The following is a 22,137-nucleotide window of genomic DNA, read 5'->3' on the forward strand; positions in this document are numbered from 1 at the left end:
TGAACACCGCAAAAAAACAATAACATAGCTGTACTTGTGAACTGCATGCAGATCGCATTAGTGATGTCTGATTCTTGAAAGAATCATTTGAGTCGAATCTTTTTAATTAGATTCAATTGAACTGATCAAAATGATTCAAAAAGTGGTCTGAATGATTCGTTTCGCGAATCACTAATCTGAATCAAAATCAAAAGGGAAGCGTTGTTTGTTCCATTTGTCTCCACGGGGGAAGACAAGAAACTGCTCATGTAAGTTTAAATCTGTTTTTTTGATTAATGAATTTGACACATTTAGGCTTAAACATTATGAAAGCTGTGAAATAATGTGCTATCAGTCTCCCGCATTTCCAGGAGACCTGTTCAAATGAAAGTAGAGTTGGGGTACTCGAGTTTGGACTCGAACTCGAACTCGAGTCCGACTCACGAGTCCAATTTTAATGGACTTGGACTTGTCATGGACTCGGGTGCATTTTTACTCTGATTTGACTTGGACTCGAGCCTTTGGGACTCTGGAATTTTTTCCGAGTCCAGCCGAGTTTATGACATTTGTGATGCAATGAAAAAAAACAAAAAACAAAAACAAAAAAAAGTAAGGAACACATCTCTGTCTACATGCAGCTGTATTAGCCCCTGAAGTAGACATAGCCAGAGTTGTTTCACTGTGTTTAAACAAACACACGAACACATACGCACGTGCACAAGCACACTCATCACTCAACCAATACGCTTGAATGTTACTACAGAGACTACTGTATAACATCAACTACCGAGGTGGCTGGCACGACGAAAACAGAAAGACGGGTATGTATCCAATTTAATAGAAACTAAACAAGGCAGTTTCGTAAGACACGGGACCTGACAACTGAGACAATTGCGTGTGGGGTTTGTGCAGCCAAGACGGTGCTTGCATTGCGGTTTCATCGTGGTTAAAAAATAAAGGTCAATAACTTAATTGTGTCAAGTCACCCACATCATGTCTCTCATAGTTTACTAAAAACAACATATCGAAATAAAAATACATCAAAATAGTATTCATGTTGGATATTAATTTTAGGCATAATGTATCTACACATGTAGGCTTCAGTCTCTTGTGGTCCACGCTGTGTTGTCAGCTTGAAATGACCCATAATAGCTTGATGAATTAACTGTGTAACTCTTAAACATTCTGGGGGAAAAAGCGTTATTGCTAAAGCAGACAGCAACTCTAAACAGATAAACGCACCTATTTATTCATGATTGACTATTTTCAAAGCATTGATGAGCTGCTTAAAATACACTCTTTTACAGCATTCAACCATGCACAATAAAATATTAGGATATTTTAGACAGTGAAATGTTTTGTTTATAATTTAATTATAGACTGTGAAATAAATGTGTTATTCGATGATAGAGTTTGTGTATGAAGCTAAACTTAATGTTACGAGATGAATTTAATTGGTTAAGACGTTTTTATTTTAAATGTTTATTTATTGTATTTTTATTGTAAACCACCAGGTAACTTATGCACATATTTTTTTTTAGCCTAAATCTCTGACACTTTTGAAGGACAATTCTGTTAAATTTATGACTCAAAATTATTATTCTCCATGTTTTTGCAGTAAAAGAACAGCTCAATGAAATTTTCTTTGGTTGGTATTTGAAGATTTAAGACTGATTGCAGACTAACGCTGCTGCCACTCAAGCAAACATCAGTTATTATTATTATTATTTTTATCTTCTGCAGTAGCTGCTGCGAGACGCACACGGACCCATCAGACATTTAGGTACATGAGCAGCAGGAAGAACTGCTCTGCATTGTGCGGTTTCCTGCAAATTAACTAGAAAATCATGTCCGTGACGAAATGGCCCTAATATTATCAGTGGGCTTTTCCAGTGTTTTTGGATGTAGCATTTGCAGTCAAATCGTGAGACGTAACTTCTCAGCAAGTGCTAATTACTACTGTCTTGACTCATTTGTATGTACTGTATTTTCCCAAATCAGTGGGCAGATTTAGAAAGAAATCTCAGTATAGACTATTATTTCTTAAGATAGGGATCCTTTTAAATATAACTAAATTAAATTGACAAATTGAAAATGAAGTAGAAATAAAAACTAAAGTAAAATTCGAAACATAATAACCTTGGTTGTAATGACTAACGCAGCTTTCACTTTCTTTAGTCTATGTTTGAGTGGAGGGGAAAAAGCAACAAATAATTGAAATGTCAACAGAATGCAATAAGAAGTGTGTTGAAGGATAGTTTTTTTCTTCATACACCTAAAGCATATGCTTTCAATTTGAAACCACTTCACGCAGGATACTAATCATAATATATATATATATATATATATATAAGGCAACAGAGGTGTTTTTATTACATTTATATTGACAAACTGTTTTTCTTAGTTGTGAAGTTTAAAATAATCTTAAAATATTGATATTGAGTTTACTTTTAACATTTTAATTCAGATTCATGTACAGACCTTTTGGACTCGGACTCAACTCGGACTCGATTGTTTAAAGACTCGGACTTGACTTAGACTCAAACCCAACCCTAAATGAAAGTCAATCTAATGCTTTTACCTTTTACATTTAACCAAGGTGCGATGTGTAGGAATAATTACCAGCACTCATGAAAACGTCTAACAATATTTATTTTAGAAACTAGGGTGATCTGGGTGGTTGCTTAAGTGTTCTCTTTGCTTTTTAGTACATTGATGCTACAGTATGTGTTTACAAGTGTGTTGTAGATTGCTGGGGCATGCTGTGCAGTTGTCAAGGTGATCTGCTATGTGTTTTAGAGCATTGCTTCAATATGTGTTTGCTAGAGTGTTCTGGGTGGTTGCCAGGTTGTCACTAAGTTGTTTTCTGTGTTTGTAGCACATTGCTATGCAGTTGCTAGGGTGTTCTGGGTGGTTGCTTATTGGCTTTGAAAAGAGCCCACCCATAAGTCTCTGTTCTGGTCACTAAAAATGGCTCAGGTCCCTCCTTCAATGTTTCACTTTTTATGGACTTTTTTTTTTTTCTTTTTTTTTTTTTCAATCATATGTCTTACCCACATATGTTTTACACATAGCCAATACAAACACTATTTCAGTTATGTTGTGGTTTAAACTGCATTCAAGTGCTTCTTGGAAGTTCCTACTTTCAGGTCAGAAGTTGTAATTGTGATGTAATGAGCATTTAAGTGACAGAATGAGACAGAATGTACCTGTTTTGCGATTTATTTTTTATATTTTTGTCACTTTCTGAAAAAGCAGGAAGCGTTTTTTTTAGCACAATTGCAATGACATGTTAGATGTGACTTATTTGATCATTGTTGTGTGGCCATATACTGTACTGATGGGCAATGTTATTTTGTTCCACAAGCCTGTCACCTCATATAAACTAGCTAAATGTGTTTTATTTTCTTTCAAGCTTTATTCTTCATCAATAGCAAAAAATACATTAAATCTAAACTGTACAGTCACCAATTTGCTTGATTTTCGCATGTTGTTCATGTTGTTTCCTTTTTATTTTGCACCAGATGAGTGCATTTACTTGCTTAATGATTGGTCAGAGCAGTTCTTGAGCGAACTCCTAATATAAACTCCAGTATGGCACTGCCAATCAAATAAGTTGCCATGGGATAAATGAGCTGTTCCACAATTTATGCGATTTACTTGTACTTTTGATTATTAAATACATTTATTATCAGTTACTTTAATACTTTTACTTAACCCTCTATGGCATGGTGTTGCCCTCAGTCAACAAACAACCTTTTTGGACATCACACCGCCCCTTTAATTTTTTTTTTATAAAAAGAAAATATATAATATCACCTGACATGTCTGTGTTCAATGAAATGAGGGGCTGAAGTGGGTCTGGCCTTTTGTCTGGGGGTGGAGCAGTCCTTTCAGTGCCTCCAATTGGTGAGATAAATATAACTTTTTTACATGTTTAAATTGAAATAACTTTATTCAAAAAAATATAAGCATGTGAATGAGCATGTAAAGAAGTATGTTTGATTGTTTAAATATTTATTTTGTTTTTATTTATGTACTAAAACTGTTTTTTGGTTTGTTGCCTCAGGGCAACATTGTGCAGTTAGACCACTTTTGTTCAGGCAATATCATGCTAAAGTGTGGAGATGTGCTTGGGTGCATAATTAGGACCATATCACCTGGCTGCTCTACCGAAGAGATTGTGAAGGCACTGGCATGAGAAAGAAGGAACATATGCAGCTGTATACCGTCAAGTCATACATCGCTGAAGGCCTATGAAACACACACACACACACAGAGTCATTTGGATGTTGGTTTATATGTTTATATGAAATGTGAGAAACATTTATACATGAGGTGTTAGTTGTAATTAGTAGAGGTTTGTTTATTTGATTGTTTGATGTTTGTGATTGGTTGGAACCATTTGTGGTTGATGTTTGTCAAAATAAAAGTTTTTCTAATGCAATTATTGCTTGTTCACCTTATTCCACTTATCGTATGTACTATAGAAATCCTTGGTGTTTCAGTACCCTCGTAGCACATTGTTGCCAATATCTGGTTGGGGGGGATTGGACGGACACATTTTATGATGGATATATTATCAGGGTCCCCCAAGCTCCCAAAAAATGGGGTGAATTATCCCCCCCCCCCAAAATAAAAATTCATGCCATAGAGGGTTAAGTATTTTTCTCATGAGCTAATTTAACTTTTACTTGAGTCAATTTTTATTAAATTATCTTTATTTTTACTTAAATATGACAACTGGATACTTAATATAACACTGCCATATAACACTGCCCACATATCATCCCAAACCCATAGCTCTGAAAGCCTTTGAACATTCAAACTTGCAATCTCAAGAGGCATTGGACCAGGTTTAAGGTCAGTGATGTCATTGGTGCCAATTTTGAATAGTCTCCAGCGCAAATGAGATTTGAGAGCTGTGGTAGAGGGGAAGATTCTCCGTAAAGAATCAAATGTTAGTTCGTTCCTCACACAAAGTTATTGTATGGTTTCAAAAGACTTGGAACACAACAAGTCTTATAGACTACCTTTATAGTATTTTGGTCCTTTTCAGCTTGTCAGTTTGAAAGAGTAAGTGAAAAAAGAAAGAATAAGGGTTTATATTGTCTTGAGGGCAAGGAAATTATTTTTGGGTGAACTATACCTTTAAGATCCACTATTTAGCAACCATTACTGTTCTGTACTTAAATTCATGATAATGTGCCAATTGTCTATCACAGATAATTACATGTAGAAGAGTTTTGTATTCACATTCTAGAATCTAGAGACTAAATTTCCCTGTTTTTGCTGAGTAGTGTTTCAGTGTGTGTGTGTGTGTGTGTGTGTGTGTGTGTGTGTGTGTGTGTGTGTGTGTGTGCGCGCGCGCGCGCGTCTGTCTTTAAGAGCACGAGCTGCGTTCTGCTAATTTTTTTTCCTACCGACTCTACTTGACGCAGCTGAGGCAGTGAGCGAGGGAACTCTCCGCCAGCATCCTGCACCATGGAGGTGGTCTCAGCACAAAAGCCACGGACATCATATATATTAGGAGCAAGCCCATTTCCCATTTTAATTTGCATTTTAAGCCAAGGTTATCGGATAAGAGCGGATGACGGCGGCATGGAGGAACTTGCCACGGAGAAAGAGGCAGAGGAAAGTCACAGGCAGGACAGCGTGAATTTACTGACATTCATTTTGCTTTTGACGCTCACTATCCTCACAATATGGCTCTTCAAACACAGAAGAGTGCGCTTCCTGCACGAAACCGGGCTGGCTATGATATACGGTGAGAAATGAGTCTTTTGAACGTAGCTTAGTGCATTAAAAAACATCGCCCGTGTCTCAAAACCTAGTGAGCTACTACCGACCTAGTGGACAGCATTTTTGGGCGTCGTGGGCGCGTTCAGCTGAGCTGACTCATGTTTAGGCATCACTGGCATGGCGTATTTTTTTATTGCGCATTTTCTGTCTGGGTAGGCAGTTTACAAGGTTGAGACACAGCCATCATGTAAACCATTTGCTAAGCCTCATATGAATGAGCCTGTGTAGCCTGCTAGCTTGAACGAGTGCTAATATGGACCGAATGTCATCATATTTTAATATGGTCTTTAAGTAGCCTATCACAGGCTGTCTATGATGTATTCGTATTGGTTTTGGTAAGTGACTGTTTAGATGGATGTAGAAGACACTCACATTCTGGAATGTACCATAAAATCCGACACAAGTATTAGGCTATATGCAACACACAGCTTAGGTGTTGCACATAACATGTGTCGGAAATTAACTCGTTTTTCTCAGTTACTCCAGGGCTTTACCTTGGATTTTGTGCTTTGGTTTCTGTCATAAGTCCTGTTGAGTTCCTCATACTTGCTTTGAGTAATGTGACTCGAGGTTGGATGAGTATACAGTAACATAACTGATCAAACATGTGCTTGGCATACACTGGAATGGGTAGTTTGAAGTAAATTAATGCTGCAGACTTGGCTGTACAGTATGTTGCACTAGCAGACGTGTCAGTTTTAAAAGGGAGCAAAATCAATCGTCTTCTGTCTCGTCTCAAGAGTCGACCAATATAGAGCCATATCTCACACAGTGGATTTTAATGGCACATAGGCCTAAAAGATGTGGTTGCGTCTGTAACTCACTTCATTAGTAGTCAGCTCAATGCAAAGGAAGGCCAGGGCAAAATGCTTTACCCTGGACTAGTGATCTGTAGAGAAGTAGTTGTTCTTTAATCTAACCCAAGTTCTCTGTAGTTCTTTAACCCAAATCAAATCCCTCAGCGCGATCAGCATCCAATCATAAGCATACACCTGTACGTTCATGCCTGAACATTTTCTGTTTTAAATAGCATTTTGTAAATGTTGAGGCAGTACCGTGTCAAATATGTACACGCAGCAATTTTTATGTAGGCCTGTCTCATTTGCTATCATTGCGATAAATAGCCTACATATCAGCATTATATTGGCCACCCTGCTCTTTAGATATTGGCATCGGTCAACCACTATTGGCTTGTTTTTTTTAAAAGTAACAATTATCAAGCAACAATTAAGACGAATGTAGAAATCTCTGAAAGTTATAATGGTTGCTATACCTCTGATTTCAAAGAATGTATGTATGTTGAGGCTGCCATTAAGAAAAAAACACAAGAGTTTGCGAAATAATGATCTGCCGTTTACCAAAAGTTGAAGAAATTGAAACATTTGTTGCAATGCGTTCTTAAATGGGCATCCATTGACCAGAGAATTTCAGAGAGGTTGGGTCCAGTACATTGTGTTCCCTCTTGATCTTGATGTCAGACCAATCCGGCTCTCTCCACACCCATAAAACGGATCTTATTGTACACATTCCTATCCATAAAAATTGCCCCATCATAGCTTTTTCTTGCATGTAAACACCCATGGCTTTGTATGCATATAGTAGTGTGTTGTCTTCTTGAGCATCAATGCATGTTTGCACCTTGTGTAATAGTTGTGTACAAGTCCCTCAGTTTTCCTAAGTATCAAATGCTTGATTTTTATATATATAATTTTAATTTTTAAAATACTGCCGTAGTCTTTCTTTACTGTTATCAGATGGCCACAGACACAAGAGTGCAAACTGAATGAAATCTCTGATGCAGTTTATTGTGCTACTCCAATCCCAATCAATAATTACCAGAAGAAAAAAAGTGGTACACAATATGTGACTTAATTATAAAGAAACCTGAAATACACATGAGACTTCTGAAATGTCTGCACTCCCAGTTGTGAGCTCACTGACGGCTGATTTGCTGAGAAAGTGAATCTGATTCAACTGCTAACCTGAGCTCCTGAATTCAAACACTCAGTTCTTTGAGTAATTCATGAAAAAGATCTGGTTCAAAAGAGTCATTTGTTCACGACTCTTTGTTGTTGCGTGTGGTGCAGCGAGCTCGTCAGGAACAGAATGGGTGAAAAGTGGTGCGAGACACTGGTTGTGCGCGTTCTAAAAATGTATTCAACAACTCGCAAGATATCTGATGAAACCGGATATGAACTTGCACAACCCGACTGTCGCCAGTGGCGTTGCAGTCTGGAGCCCTGCTTTTTGAGATTTTTGGTTGCAGTCTTGAGCCCTGCTTTTTGAGATGCATTGTCATACACAACCATACAAAGCAGGGTTATGTTCCATTACAAAACGTTATACAGTGCATAATAACAGTTCAAATGAATGCACAGATAAATAGAAAATCATAGTATACTCAAATATACTCTGTGTATCATATCAAATATTCAGAAAAAGGTTTCATTCAGAAACATTAACCCTTTAAGAAAAAAAACATTTGGAATACCTCCTTGTCTGCTTTCCTCACCCAGAAAGCATCAACTAATAATTTCTATGGAGAGCTTTAACATCTTCACTAACTCCATGTTCGACTCATGTGATACATTTAATGTTTTTAAAATTCATGTAGGCACGAACTGGCCATTGGGAGAACCGGGACTTTCCCTGGTGGGCCTGCTGCTAAATGGGGCTGCATGGGCCGGCGCCACAAAACGCCCCCCCCCCCCCCGCCTTCCGACTCAACTTTTGGGCCAGTTTCTATGTAAAATCCCGGGCTGAATTTTCTTCCCAGTCCGCCCCTGAATTCATACAGTAGTTTTGTGTGGGGAACAGACCTACAGACATTGCACATGTTGTCAGTCACTGACTGTTTCTTATGAGACACAAAGTTTTCTTCCTGCAGGGGGCACTTGATGCTCTGAAAACCAAATCCTCCATGCATCCGCATTTAAATCCCAGAATGTTTTATATCTTATTGCATTCTGTGGCAGACTCTGCCTTCCCTACCAAGGAAGAAGCGAGAACCGGAGTGAACAGTCAACAGAACTTAATGTAAAACGCTGAACTGAAACATAACGACACAGGCACGTGCACCCCCCCCCCCCACTGGCATCCTCGGCTCCTCTTTATCCCTCTCCAGGCTGACTGAGCTGGCACCGGGCGCACACCCTCATGTCCCGGCCACGCCCTCCTTGTCACACAGACATTTAACACTGGGTAGTTATTTTTTAACAATTAAATTTTTATTGATTCATATATACACAACAAAGAAAAACCCAACCCCCACTAATATCCCTCCCCAATCACCAACCCCACCCCAACGAACACCCCTGTGGTCCCACATAAAACGCACCAAAAAAAAAAAAAAGAGAAAAAAAAAAAAAAGAAAATATAACAAACATAAACTAAACTACACTCTCCACATCCCTTCCCTGAGAGTCCCCAAAAAACACTAAATAATTGCCCGATTTCTTAAAGTCCCAAAACCCCAGCCTTCTACTTGCCACCTCCTCGAAAGCTGCCACACTCCCCATTTCCACACACCACTCTGAAAATGATGGCGCTCCATTAGACTTCCATCCCCTTAAAATAATTTGCCTGCCAATCATGAGACTGGTCAGAACCCAGTTTTTTTTATGTGATTATCCCCCAAATTTATGACTGCCCCATCACCCAAAATACGGAGTCTGGGACAAAGTAAAATTTGAGTGCCCAAAATGTCACACATACAACTCTGAACTTTCAAACAAAATTCTTGGATCTTAACACACCCCCAAAAAACATGGATTGTGTCTCCATCTTCTGATTGGCATCGCCAGTGGGTGGGTGTGTCTTTAAGACCAAGCCTATACAATCTATTGTTAGTTATTTTTAATAAAAACTGATCATTGCAAGGATTCATACCTGTGAATGGAAATCTGCCTCAGCACTCAGCAGTATGTGTAAAACTATTATAAAAATCCTTATCCAGTAATAATAAACGACTATGACTGGCCCATCCTAGCCCCCCCCCCCCCCCCCCCCACCACCACACACACACACACACACACACACACACACACACATTCTATTCCAATGTCTCTACCAAGAAAGGGCTATCAGGGGCTTTCTGCAACCACCACCTTTGTCCCTGTAGAACAACAGACACTCCTAGTAAAGTGGTGTTTTTCTGTTGTGCTTCGGTGTACTGTAACATACTCCACAGTGTGGGGAAAGAAAAACACTAAGCTGCATTAGCCAGATTCTGATTGGACGGAATGTATCCGAGGTCACTCATTGTCTTTGCCTGGTTCTAAATGTGATGCTATTGCTTACCTAATTACTAATGCCCTGCACATGCTCATTTAAGCCTAGCAGCACACAGGCACTCAGCTAATGTGTGTATGTGCCTTTTTGTCCTTCATGTGTAAAATCGCTCATCTGTATGTTGAGTTTAGAACTGGAAATCATACCTTGTCTACACACTGATGACCACTGTAGCTCTGGGGATTTCTATGCTGTTACACTCATACACACACCCATATGTCCATTCACACCTCTCTCCCCTCTAATTCAGTTTTACTGCAGATATTAGACTTGCTGTTATGGAAATAGGAGATGCTTTGCTGAAGAAAACATGATTAATACAACAGCTCTGGCCATTTTCAGTCTCTTTCCCTCCATGCTATATATATATTACTACACTATCTTACCCTACAGCAAAGGGTCTGTGCTTGTACACAGGCTTTCCTGGTGTACCACATGTTTTGCAAAGATCCTGGCACTGGCCTGTAAAAATGCTTGCACGTATAGGGCAAATTAATTTATATACAGTTGTGCTTAAAAGTTTGCATACCCTGGCAGAAATTGTGACATTTTGGCATTGATTTTGAAAATATGACTGATCATTTAAAAAAATTGTCTTTTATTTAAGAATAGTGATCATATCAAGCCATTTATCATCACATAGTTGTTTGGCTCCTTTTTAAATCATGATGATAGCAGAAATCACCCAAATGGCCCTGATCAAAAGTTTACACACCGTTGACTGTTTGGCCTTGTTTCAGACACACAAGGTGACACACACAGGTTTAAATGGCAATTAAAGTTTAATTTCCCACACCTGTGGCTTTTTAAATCGCAATTAGTGTCTGTGTATAAATAGTCAATGAGTTTGTTAGCTCTCCCGTGGATGCACTGAGCAGGCTAGATACTGAGCCATGGGGTGCAGAAAAGAACTGTCAAAAGACCTGCGTAACAAGGTAATGGAACTTTATAAAGATGGAAAAGGATATAAAAATATTCAAAGCCTTGAAAATGCCACTCAGTACTGTTCAATCACTTATTAAGAAGTGGAAAATTTGGGGATCTCTTGATACCAAGCCAAGGTCAGGTAGACAAAGAAAGATTTCAGCCACAACTGCCAGAAGAATTGTTCAGGATACAAAGAAAAACCCACAGGTAACCTCAGGAGAAATACAGGCTGCTCTGGAAAAAGATGATGTAATGACGTTGATATTGAAGTCAACATAAAACAGCATTAACAACTCCTTTTACTTATGTAATGTGACACAAAGGGCTAGTACTTAATTTTATCAATAGGGAATTATACGGATCACCCAAAAATTAAAATTCTCTTATCATTTACTCATTTACATCCCTGATGTCTGTGACTTTCTTCTGTAGAACACAAAGATTTGAAAGGTGGCCAGAATGTTGAAGGTCCAAAAGCACATAAAGGCAGCATTAAAGCAATCCATACGACTCCAGTGGTTAAATCTATGTCTTCAGTTATGGCAAAATGATTAAATGTTACAGCATAGCTTGTAATCTTGTGATTCACCTTGGAGCTGGTTGGTTTGGTACATGGCTTAGAATGCTTTTATAAAGACCTTAAAGTAACTCCAATGGAAAAATGAGCAGGAAAAACACATCCGGAACCAAGACTGCTGAAGAAGTCGACAGGCACTGTAGCACTCTATGATAACACTTCTATTTCTATTTTTTTATATTGATATTTGGTATTATTGCTGTAACCATTATTACATAGTAAGCAAACCAGCATTAAATTACTGTGTTTACTCTTAGCAAGAGTTTAGAAACAACAGTAGCTTAAAACAATGCATAAATAGCTGTTTGGCTATTGGTTAACATTTACCAATGTCTTGTGCAGCCTAGGTGACATAAGCCATAAAGGAAAGTCGTTTCAGAGAGCAAGTTATTATGTTTTGACGAAATATTTCAAAGGTAAACATTGATTGAATTGTGCACATTAAGACCAGGAATCTGCATTAATGAAGTAAATATAGGGTCTATTTTGGTTTCTTGTTAAAGTAGGTCTATATTGTGACAATGTTTTATTTTTACAGACAAGTTATTTTTTTCTGAGCTGTAGCGCATGCTGTTTTACTGTTGACTTCCCCTGGCACTATATTAGTATGGAAATACCCTCCAACAGAAATACCCTCCAGCATAACTCCCCGTCAACACACAGAACTGGGTGTTTATTCTGATATTTAAAAGTGAAGAGTGTAATTTCTGCACCACTAGCTGCACCAAATTAAATCTGGAAAACGATGGTTTCCAAACAGGTTTCCCAAACACTTTTAAACTGGTTGTCCTGCCATAATATCATGCCATTTGTAAGCACCAAAGTGTCAAGCTATGAATGGCTGGTTGTCTCTGGGATAACCACATTATCCTGGGATAGGAGGAAGTATCAAAACAATTACATGCTACACCTTTTGTAATTTTTTTAAAAATAAGATTTTTATGCATTTCCGTGTAATAATCCCTGCCTTTTCCAGATTTCAATTGAAGGGCTCATGTTTTTGTGTATGTCAGAAGAAGTGTCATCCTGCCTGTTATTGTTGTAAAGCCGTATGTGTATGTGAGTGATTTATTGTCTGTCTGTCTGTGTGCAGGTCTGTTGGTGGGTGTTATTTTGCGGTATGGCATCCCCTCCACAAGCTATCACAATAAAACTCCTCCGAGCTGCTCTCTAAATGAGGGTCCTGTCAGCACTCTTCTCCTCAACGTTAGTGGAAAGTTTTTTGAGTACACGCTCAAGGGGGAGATCAATTCGAGAGAGATCCACAATGTGGAACAGAACGACATGCTGCGCAAGGTACGTCAGCAACAATACTCTCACAGTTATCTCCGCTAGACCTGTAGAAGAGGTTAATCAAAGGTTCGTTTTCCTTTTTGAGGTTTGTTTAATTCATGTGCCTTTTCAGAACTGTTACACTTGATGCACTTTTTGCAAGTCACTAAGAAGGGTCCTTTGATTCCTTAAAGATGTACCTATAGTTCATCATTTATTAAAGCTCATTTCGTTCCAAACCTGTGTGACTGCCTTTCTTCTGTGGAACTTAAAATTATATATTTTGAAGAACCTCTGAGCTGCTCTTTTTCCATACAATGAAAGCAGATTGTGACCAGTGGCCGACAAGCTCCAGAAATGGGCAAAAAAGCATCAATCTCATTTGTACAACTAATAACGCTAAAAGGATTTGAGAGCTGCAGTGGAGTGCAAGCTTTTCAGTGAATAACAAATTAAGTTTTGTTGTATTGCACACAAAGCTATTGCTTCAGAAGATGAAGTTTTATAGACAACTTGTATGGTGTTTTTTGTTCTCTCTGGAGCTTGGTAGCCCCTAAATGCTTTCACTGTATGAAAAGATCCGCTCAGAGATTCTTCAAAATTCTCCTTTTGTATTCCATGGAAGAAAATATGTGTTTGGAGCAACATGAGGGCAAGTGTATGATGACAATTTTAATTTCTGGCTGATATAACCCTTTAATATCCAACAAAATTAAAAGCATTTGTTTAACTATAAAGATTACATTTTTAAAGTTTGCTCAGTTGTACTGTGTATTATATGTGAACCTGTATTAGCTACTAAATATGAAAGCTTATATTAAATCTAGAGGAATGGAGCAAGTCTTTTGGCAGAAATCTTAAAAAAAAAAAGTCACCAATTACATTTTCTTTTACAGTTGACTTTTGACCCAGAGGTGTTCTTCAACATTCTGCTGCCTCCCATCATTTTCAATGCTGGATACAGCCTCAAAAAGGTACAACTGACATCATGAGCTGGGCCTTTCTTGTATTTAGCTTTCTCTATCAGAGATTTGCTTTCATTTTGCCTGTTTAGTAGAGCATTCATTCGTGAAGGCTCTTCTTTATCTCATTGCATTATGAAATTGTGAGAAGATCTAGTGTAAGCCAACCTGATCTCTTTCTCTCGCTGTTGTGCTTCAGTGGAAGTTCAACCGCAGGAGAGAAGTGTGATTCAGACCACATGCTTCTGATCAAGAGTGACTAAAAGCTGATGATGCAAACTTTCTGGCTCTTATGTTACACTGGCACCTTCCAAACTGTATCATTGTGTGAACTGAATTGTGAAAATGTTAATTTGTATTTAACATGCCATAACCCATATGTGTGCAATTAGACCTTAACTTTTTTTTAAATTTTTTTTTTTTTTATATAATTTGTATAGCCAAGTTTGGTTTCAGTGTTTGGCTTTATTGTTGCTCATGACCTCTTATTTAATAGCTTACAATATTACTTCAGTGTTTCCCATTAATTACTTAGACTGTGGCAGCCCGCTAATCGTCTAATTTGTCCCGCCAAAATTATAACAAAAGATCTCTAACATTGTGTTTTGCGCTGTTGCTTTGGCAAAGCATCTCTCACTCCCAGTCAGTCAGCCCCAGCCCCCCCCTGTTTTATGCGCGCATGCTCACACACACACACACACACACACTGGAACCACTTGGCTGCATCCGAGACACCAAGGCATTTTGAGGGCACAACATCATTTGAGGTAAGTAACGTTAACTAACTTTACAGTATCCGTTGCAGTTATCCACTAGTCCAAATACAATTTTATAATTATCAATGTACAACAGCAGTTTCTGCAGAAGTTATCATTGATAATTAATGTTAATCTAACGTTAGCTACACTGTTTAAAAAAAAAAATAAAAATAAAAAATCCTGTTTTTACAAGAAAAAAAACAAAAAACTGGCAGCTGTGGTTGCCAGAATAATTGTTAAAAATACAGTAAAAATGTAAACAACTTTACAGAACAACCTGTAAATTTGACAGATTAAAACTTGTAATTTACATGCTGGCACTTGTAAATTGCAATTAAAATCAAACTTGATATTAACCTTCTGAAACTGTAAAATTCTGCTTTTTTCTTTATAAGGTATTGTGAATCACTGTAAAAATTACAGAAGAGCACATGATGACATGAAGTTCACCAACAGTGGCTCTTCCAGGAGCAATGACCAATAAATATGACACCATTAGGGTAACACATGTGAAATTTAAACAGGGGTGTAAAGTAATGAATTACATATACTCCCAGGAATTGCACTTTAAGTAGTTTTAAAATTGTGTACTTTTACTTTAGTACATTTTAAGTGCTGTAACTGTACTTTATAATGCGCTATTTTCCCACCGTCTGTGTTTTGCTACTTCACTGTCCTGATTTTATTAATCTATCAACATGATTGGCTAGGGAGAGTCTCGTGACTCCCGTCAAATCAAATCACATGTAAAAAGAACTTGAACAGCAGCTGTAGATCTGGCGCCAACTGTTATGGATGTGGACCTGAACATCACGGCAGCACCTGAAAGGGCTTTTTGCAGTGAAAAAGCCAATTGCTTGACTGTGTCATGTGAGTTTAACTTGCTCAAGCAAGATATCAGTATTAATCATGCCTCTAATTTGAAGAAACATATTGAGGTAAATTTAATATTTCTGCTTACTAGATTTTGTGTGTCTATAATGTAGCCTGTAAATTAGTTTTCTATCACTGAGATTATTGGGTTGATGTGAGAGATTAAGGCAATGTTATCAATAGAGCTGGGCTATAAAACAATCTTGATGTTTATCTGAAGAAAAAAAAAAAAAATGTCCTCTATCGATGATAAACTTGAGTAATTTTCTATACTTAGCCTATGTTCTACATCTAGACCATGGGTGTTCATTACATCGATCACGATAGCAAGATCTAGATAAAATATAAAAGATTGACTATTTCCTGACGTCTGTAGCTGCGTGCTGTTTGACAGGTGGCTAATGTTTGTGCGCTAATGCGGGTACGCACCTAAATGGTCAAATACAGTTTATAATTCTGCCAATGCCCGTCTTGGTGAGGCATTAATGTAAACACAGTAAGTTTGGTCTAAAGTGAATGGAAACAGTGGGACAAAAAGTGTATTTGCATAAAAATGTTGGACTTGAAGGGTGCACGTAACAGAATTGAGCACTGTCTAGCAGGCTATGGCATAAAAAGGCTATTAATCAAACAACAATAACAAGGAAACAAGAAAACCACTCACTACTTTTGGCTTAATAACTTGAGTAGCTTTAAAAGTATTAATGTAGTAGAATAAAACAGACATTTTTAATATTATTTTTTTTCTAATTTCTAATACCAACCCCTGATGTAGAGTGTGTTAATTTATATAATAAATTACCAGGAAATTAGAGAGAAAATATTTTCTAATTATGCTTAGCCTTTATCAAGTTTTTACTAATGTCTGACAGAAAAGTATCAACCTTTTGTAGAGCAATACTTCAGGCAGAACATTCCACCAGTCACAAACTTCAGAAAATTGTGCATCATGCATTAGAATGAGAACACAACTATTGCTGGGCTTAAAAGATACAAGAACTAAATCAATGTGGAACATTATCTCAAAAGGAGGACAGTGTGGCCCCCCATGTGCTACTTAAATAATTCACTCAAATGAAAATTCTCATTTATTCACCCTCATGCCATCCCAGATGTGTATGACTCTCATTCTTCAGAACACAAATTAAGATTTTCAGAAGAATATTTCAGCTCTGTAGGTTTATACAAGACAAGTGAATTGATGCCAAAATTTTGATGCTCCAAAAAGCACATTAAGAAAGCACAAAAGTAATCCATATGACTCCAGTGGTTAAATCCTGACTTCTGAAGTGTTATGATAGGTCTGGGTGAGAAAAATATCAATATTTACGTCCATTTTTTGCTAGAAATTCTTCTCCCTGCCAAGTAGATGGCGATATGCATGAAGAATGTGAATCACCAAAAACAAAAGAAGTGAAAGTTAAAATGGAGATTGACTGAGCAGGGAGGAGAATTTAGAGTAAAAAAGGAATTAAATATTGATCTGTTTCTCACCCAACCTATCATGCCTCTTCTGAAGACATGGATTTAACCACTGGAGTCACATGGATTAGGCTACTTTTATGCTGATTTATGTGATTTTTGGGGCTTAAAAATTTTGGCGCCCATTCACTTGCGTTGTATGGACCAAAAGAGCTGAGATATTCTTCTAAAAATCTTAATTTGTGTTCTGCTGAAGAAAGTCATAGACATCCGGGATGGCATAAAGGTGACTAAATGATGAGAATTTTCATTTTTGTGTGAATTTAAAGCCCGATGGCCCCTGTACCAAACAGCTGCTCTACCGCCTCTATTGTGCAGGACATGATGTGCCAAGTGACCCTGCTTTTTTTTTTTAGTGGTTTTTTTTGCATTCCTTGTGTTGTTTTGAACTTGTTTTATGCGCAACAATAATTCTCTCAGTCGGCATTAAGGAAAATGTAGACCCTGCACATAAACTGATTTTAATGTAATCGTTTCGTACATTATGATATTGAAAATAATGTTCATCTTTTAATTTCTGTAATCATGTTGCTAATTTTTATTTTTATTTTTTTTTTTTTTTTTTTTATTCTTTCTGGCAAACAGCCATAGAAGGGAATGTAAATTACGGTATGTGTGCTACATATACTCAAACTACAAGTAACAGTACTTGTATTATTTTTCAGTACTCTTTCCACCCCTGAATTTAAATAATGCAGTAAACATTAACTAAACTACATTAAATATAAAACCGAACACCCCAATGTACATAACTGATATTAAAAATGAGAAGAAACATAACTATACCCATAAAATATAATGAAATATTGTGGGAATGCCCAATTATTGTTTTACTGTAATTTTAACAATTTACTGTAAAAAGTACATGTACTCTAGTTAAACAATGTAAATTTTTACCATGAATTATACAGGAAAATCATACTTTTTACATCTAAAAAATTTAATTTTTACAAGATTTTACCGTTAAAATTAGACATGTTTTACAGTGTAAGTTAGGTAACATTAGCTAATAATGTTAGCTGTCAGTCTCCTTGCTTGTGTTGCCAACTCAGCGACTTTGTCGCTAGATTTAGCGACTTTCAGACCCCTTTAGCGACTTTCTTTCCCAAAAAGCACCTAGCGACAAATCTAGTGACTTTTGGGACAAAACTTTGATACTTTAGATGTCTCTCACTAAAATATACTCCCAAAAGTATAGAAAAGAATGGGAGTTAATCCCTGAATTCAAGGGGTGACTGAAGCCCTATGTGGGCAATGACACAAGGGCTTTTTGTCTTTACAGTCCCTGACTGAAAACGGAACATCCTTCTTGTGGTTTGTTACCGTCTTGATTAAATTACTGCTAGAGCACAAAATTGTTCTTCATTGATCTAGCCTCTTTTGCTCTAAAAGTGCACCAGATTGATGCATTTAATGCACCAGATTGATGCATTCTTATGGAGGAACATGCCCCCGGACCCCCCTAGAGGGTCTGAGGTTCACCCACCACAGTCTCGCAAAATCCTGTGGGAAACACTGCTTCACCCTATTTATGGAGCTATTATAGAGCTCTTTGGCAGTAAACTTTTTTGGCACAAAGACCTGCACAGAGAAGTAATATAATGAAAAGAGTAATGTCAGCAGTTCTTATTATTAGTTAAAACTTCTCTGACGTTCTCTAGTATTTCATTCATTCCTTTTTATCACCAGTCCAGCAAAAATTATTAGGCTGACCAATTAGCAAAGTAAAAGCACACCTCTCCTCAAGATTTGAGGTGTCATTCATGACCATAGCACAAGTGGTGCTTACAAAAATGCACAAAAGTTTTGTTTATGGTTTCTTCAAATCTCTAACCCTAAATTAGTAAGTTGCCTTCAAGTATCACTAATTATTTCACCTGCTGCACCTTCAGCACATGCAGAATATATACACAGTATCTGCATGTTTCATGTGCCTCTGTCAGAGATTGATGTGAAGTTTCACATTGTGCCGAGTGAGCAGGGATGCCTTGAGGAAGTGAGAGGAATGGGTTTCTTCCAGCTGTGTGTGTGTGAGGGAGACAGAAAGACAAGGCTACATCGTTTCCTCCCTTTGTAACACTTTGGATTTATTTTTTGATGAAGCTTACAGAGAGAACCTCAGAGAATTGTTTATTTTGGCAGCTGTGAGCTGTCATTTAAGGTCGGGAATACACTAGCGATGCACCCATGTATCGGTCAATCATCTGATCAGGCATTAAAAACTGTTATCTGAGCTATCGGACCCGATCGGGGACTATCATTTCCAGTTAATCAAAAGGGGATGAATAACCTGTCAGACAGTTAGACTACAACTTGTCCTGTGCATGAAAGAAAATGTCTCTTGTGTGGAATTACTTTGAATTGGGTGACAATGACAGCAGGGTTGCAATTTGTAAACTTTGCACTACTAGAACATAAGGTGGAACTACTGTTATAACTTTTAACAGTTTTACTAATTCGATTTTTCGCCTAAAACTCAACACAGCAAGGAATTTAGTGAATTTGTTAAAGCTCAAGTGGAATCTGTTGTCCAGCTAAAAATGGACAAGCGTCATTCAGAATTCAGTTAATGTGAGTTAAAGACATTAAAAAATGAAGAAATATTAACAATTTAATGTGAGCCTGACAGGAGGCTTTGCAGAATTCAGTTAAATGCAAGTTAAGATTGTTAATGTGAGTTGATGATGTGTTTTTTTGCTTATAACTGAAACAAGTTCCTATGAAACAAGGTACCTTTTGAAACTAGGTAGCATTAAAAGCAGAACCACCAAACTATCTGTATCGGCAGATAGTTTAGGCAGAGTTTTTATTTATCTGTAGATCCATATATTTAAGTTAAGAGTGTGTGTGTGTGTGTGTGTGTGTGTGTGTGGTTGGTCAGATGCTAACTAATTGTTTTAAGGCTGGCAAGTTGGTCTGCAATGAACTATTTAAAGGGATAATTCACTAAAAAATGAAAATTCTCATGTACTCGCCCTCATCCCATCCCTGATGTGTATGACTTTCTTTTGCTGAACACAAATGAAGATATTTAGAAAAATATCAGCTCTGTAGGTCTACACAGCAATGTAAGTTAATGGTGACCAGAACTTTGAAACTCAAAGTAAATAACCGCAGCACAAAAGTAATCCATAATACTCCAGTGGTTAAATCCATGTCTTCAAAAGTGATATGATAACTGTGGGTGAGAAATGGATCAATATTTGTTCTTTTTTTTTTTTTTCACTATAAATGTCCACTTTCACCAGCCCTCCTAAGCGCTCTCTTCTCTCTTTAGAGTTCTTTTGTTTTTTTGGTGATTTGCATGCTTGGTGCATATTGCCACCTACTGGGCAGGGAGGATAATTTATAGTAAAAAGGACTTAAATGTAAACGAGTCTTATGGATTACTGTTATGCTGTCTTTATGTGCTTTTTGGAGCTTCAAAGTTTTGGTCACCATTCACTTGTATTGAATGGACAAAGAGAGCTAGATAGTTATTTTTCTAAAAATCTTTGTGTTCAGCAGAAGAAAGTAAGACATAAACACCCAGGATGGGATGAGGGTGAGAATTAGAATTTTTAATTTATTTATTTTTTTTAAATATGACTGCTGTTACAGAGCCAACTTCTGTAGATCATAGTATCATAAATCAAATGATCGATGGTTTGCCTGCCAGACTCCATTCATACATACAGTATATGATACAGTGTTCGAGAGATATACATATAATCTAATGCAAGACATTGTGTTCTTTGTTCAGGGTCTTCTACACCAAGGATGAAGGCTTGTAGAGACTAGCCTACTTAATTTCTGAAACATCGTGTCTGTAAAGAACTGCTAATAATACATTAATCGAGACATGGATAATATTACATTTGCACTTACAAAACCTTCTACAAAGCTTTAGATTTTAGATCTTAATTGACTGCAGTTTATTTGGAATGGTAAACATATTTCATTGAATGCACTTATTGTGTGTGGTGTTTTTTGTAACAATCTCAGAGCACTATCAGTTCCCGTCTAATCACTGCACAGCCTTAAAGAACAGTGTAGTTCAGCAAATGAAGAAAGCCTTTGTCAGTGAAGAGGTTTTAGCAATCTGCCAAATTATCCTGTAGTTGCTGAGTTTTTTTAGCAGAGTGACTCAGCACCCTGTGACTGATACTCACACAGGAAAAAAATCTCTCTATCTTGCTTTTTAAAGAAGCTCAGAGAAAGAAATATAGAGTAATCCAAATGGCAGCATTTGTCAAGTAACAAGATAAAGACTATGGTGAAGTCCTCACTCTCCTGACATTTCTATTCTAGTTTCTATTTTAGTGTGACCCTGTGATCTACATATGTCATAACTTCCTGGTTCAATATTGTTGCTTCTGTTCATGAGACTTTTATTTTATTTATTTTGTATACATATTATTGTATAGTACTGCTATTAATAATCACCTGTTGGAATCTTGGACTAAACTGCAAATTAATTAAAGTTTTATGAATCTCATTGTTCAGGTGATGTTTAGTAATAGTGGGCTCTTCCCTTTTCCTCCAGAGACATTTCTTCAGAAACCTGGGATCGATCATAACATATGCTTTCCTGGGCACTGCTATTTCATGTTTTGTTATTGGGTAAGTGACTGTGATTTAAGAATATTTCTGGACCATGAAATTGTGTTCACAGACAGACAGTGAGATGAGCCGTGACATGCCTCAGACAAGTTTTCTTCTGCTTAAATAATGCAAAAGACTTTGTTCACGGGGGTTGGGAAAGTCCAGGGGTATCAGCAAAAATGAGTGAGAAATGTCCTTATGTACCTATACTCTTGAGGGCATAAAAGGGAGAAGTAAATCCAGAAGGGAGGGTTATAATTAGTCATCGGCTCAGAGATGGCCCAAGTCACTCATGTCTTGATTGGAAGCATTTTACCACATTGTTAATAGAAGGTCAAGTCGAACACATTGCATTGCATACTGTGCATTTTATACATGTGGCATTCTGCAAAAATTTAATGAGTAGTATGGTATTATGCAATTCCAAACATTAACTAGGTTTTTGCGCCCACAACTCAAAGCTCCTTTTTGGTCTTGTTTTCTATTCAAGAAACCTCATGTATGGAGTGGTGAAACTGATGCAGGTTTTGGGTCAACTCACTGACAAGTTCTACTACACAGACTGCCTCTTTTTTGGTGCCATCATATCTGCCACAGATCCAGGTAGAGATAATCTCTCTTCCTCTTTTGT

At 37.4% G+C, this 22,137-nt stretch overlaps 1 protein-coding gene across 2 annotated transcripts in view; it reads left to right on the forward strand.

Moving 5' to 3' along the window:
- The first annotated feature begins 5,362 nt into the window (after positions 1–5,362).
- The window catches only part of slc9a7 (solute carrier family 9 member 7), a 52,086-nt gene continuing 35,311 nt past the window's right edge, over positions 5,363–22,137 (forward strand). For both annotated transcript variants that reach the window (XM_051711691.1, XM_051711692.1), the window contains exons 1-5: positions 5,363–5,746; positions 12,669–12,871; positions 13,744–13,821; positions 21,448–21,524; positions 21,997–22,109. In XM_051711691.1, coding sequence (XP_051567651.1) covers positions 5,464–5,746; positions 12,669–12,871; positions 13,744–13,821; positions 21,448–21,524; positions 21,997–22,109 — 754 coding nt within the window. In that variant the 5' untranslated portion in view covers positions 5,363–5,463. The remainder of the gene's footprint in view (positions 5,747–12,668; positions 12,872–13,743; positions 13,822–21,447; positions 21,525–21,996; positions 22,110–22,137) is intronic.

This window comes from Myxocyprinus asiaticus, chromosome 12 (assembly GCF_019703515.2).
Source record: "Myxocyprinus asiaticus isolate MX2 ecotype Aquarium Trade chromosome 12, UBuf_Myxa_2, whole genome shotgun sequence".
Classification (NCBI taxonomy): domain Eukaryota; kingdom Metazoa; phylum Chordata; class Actinopteri; order Cypriniformes; family Catostomidae; genus Myxocyprinus; species Myxocyprinus asiaticus.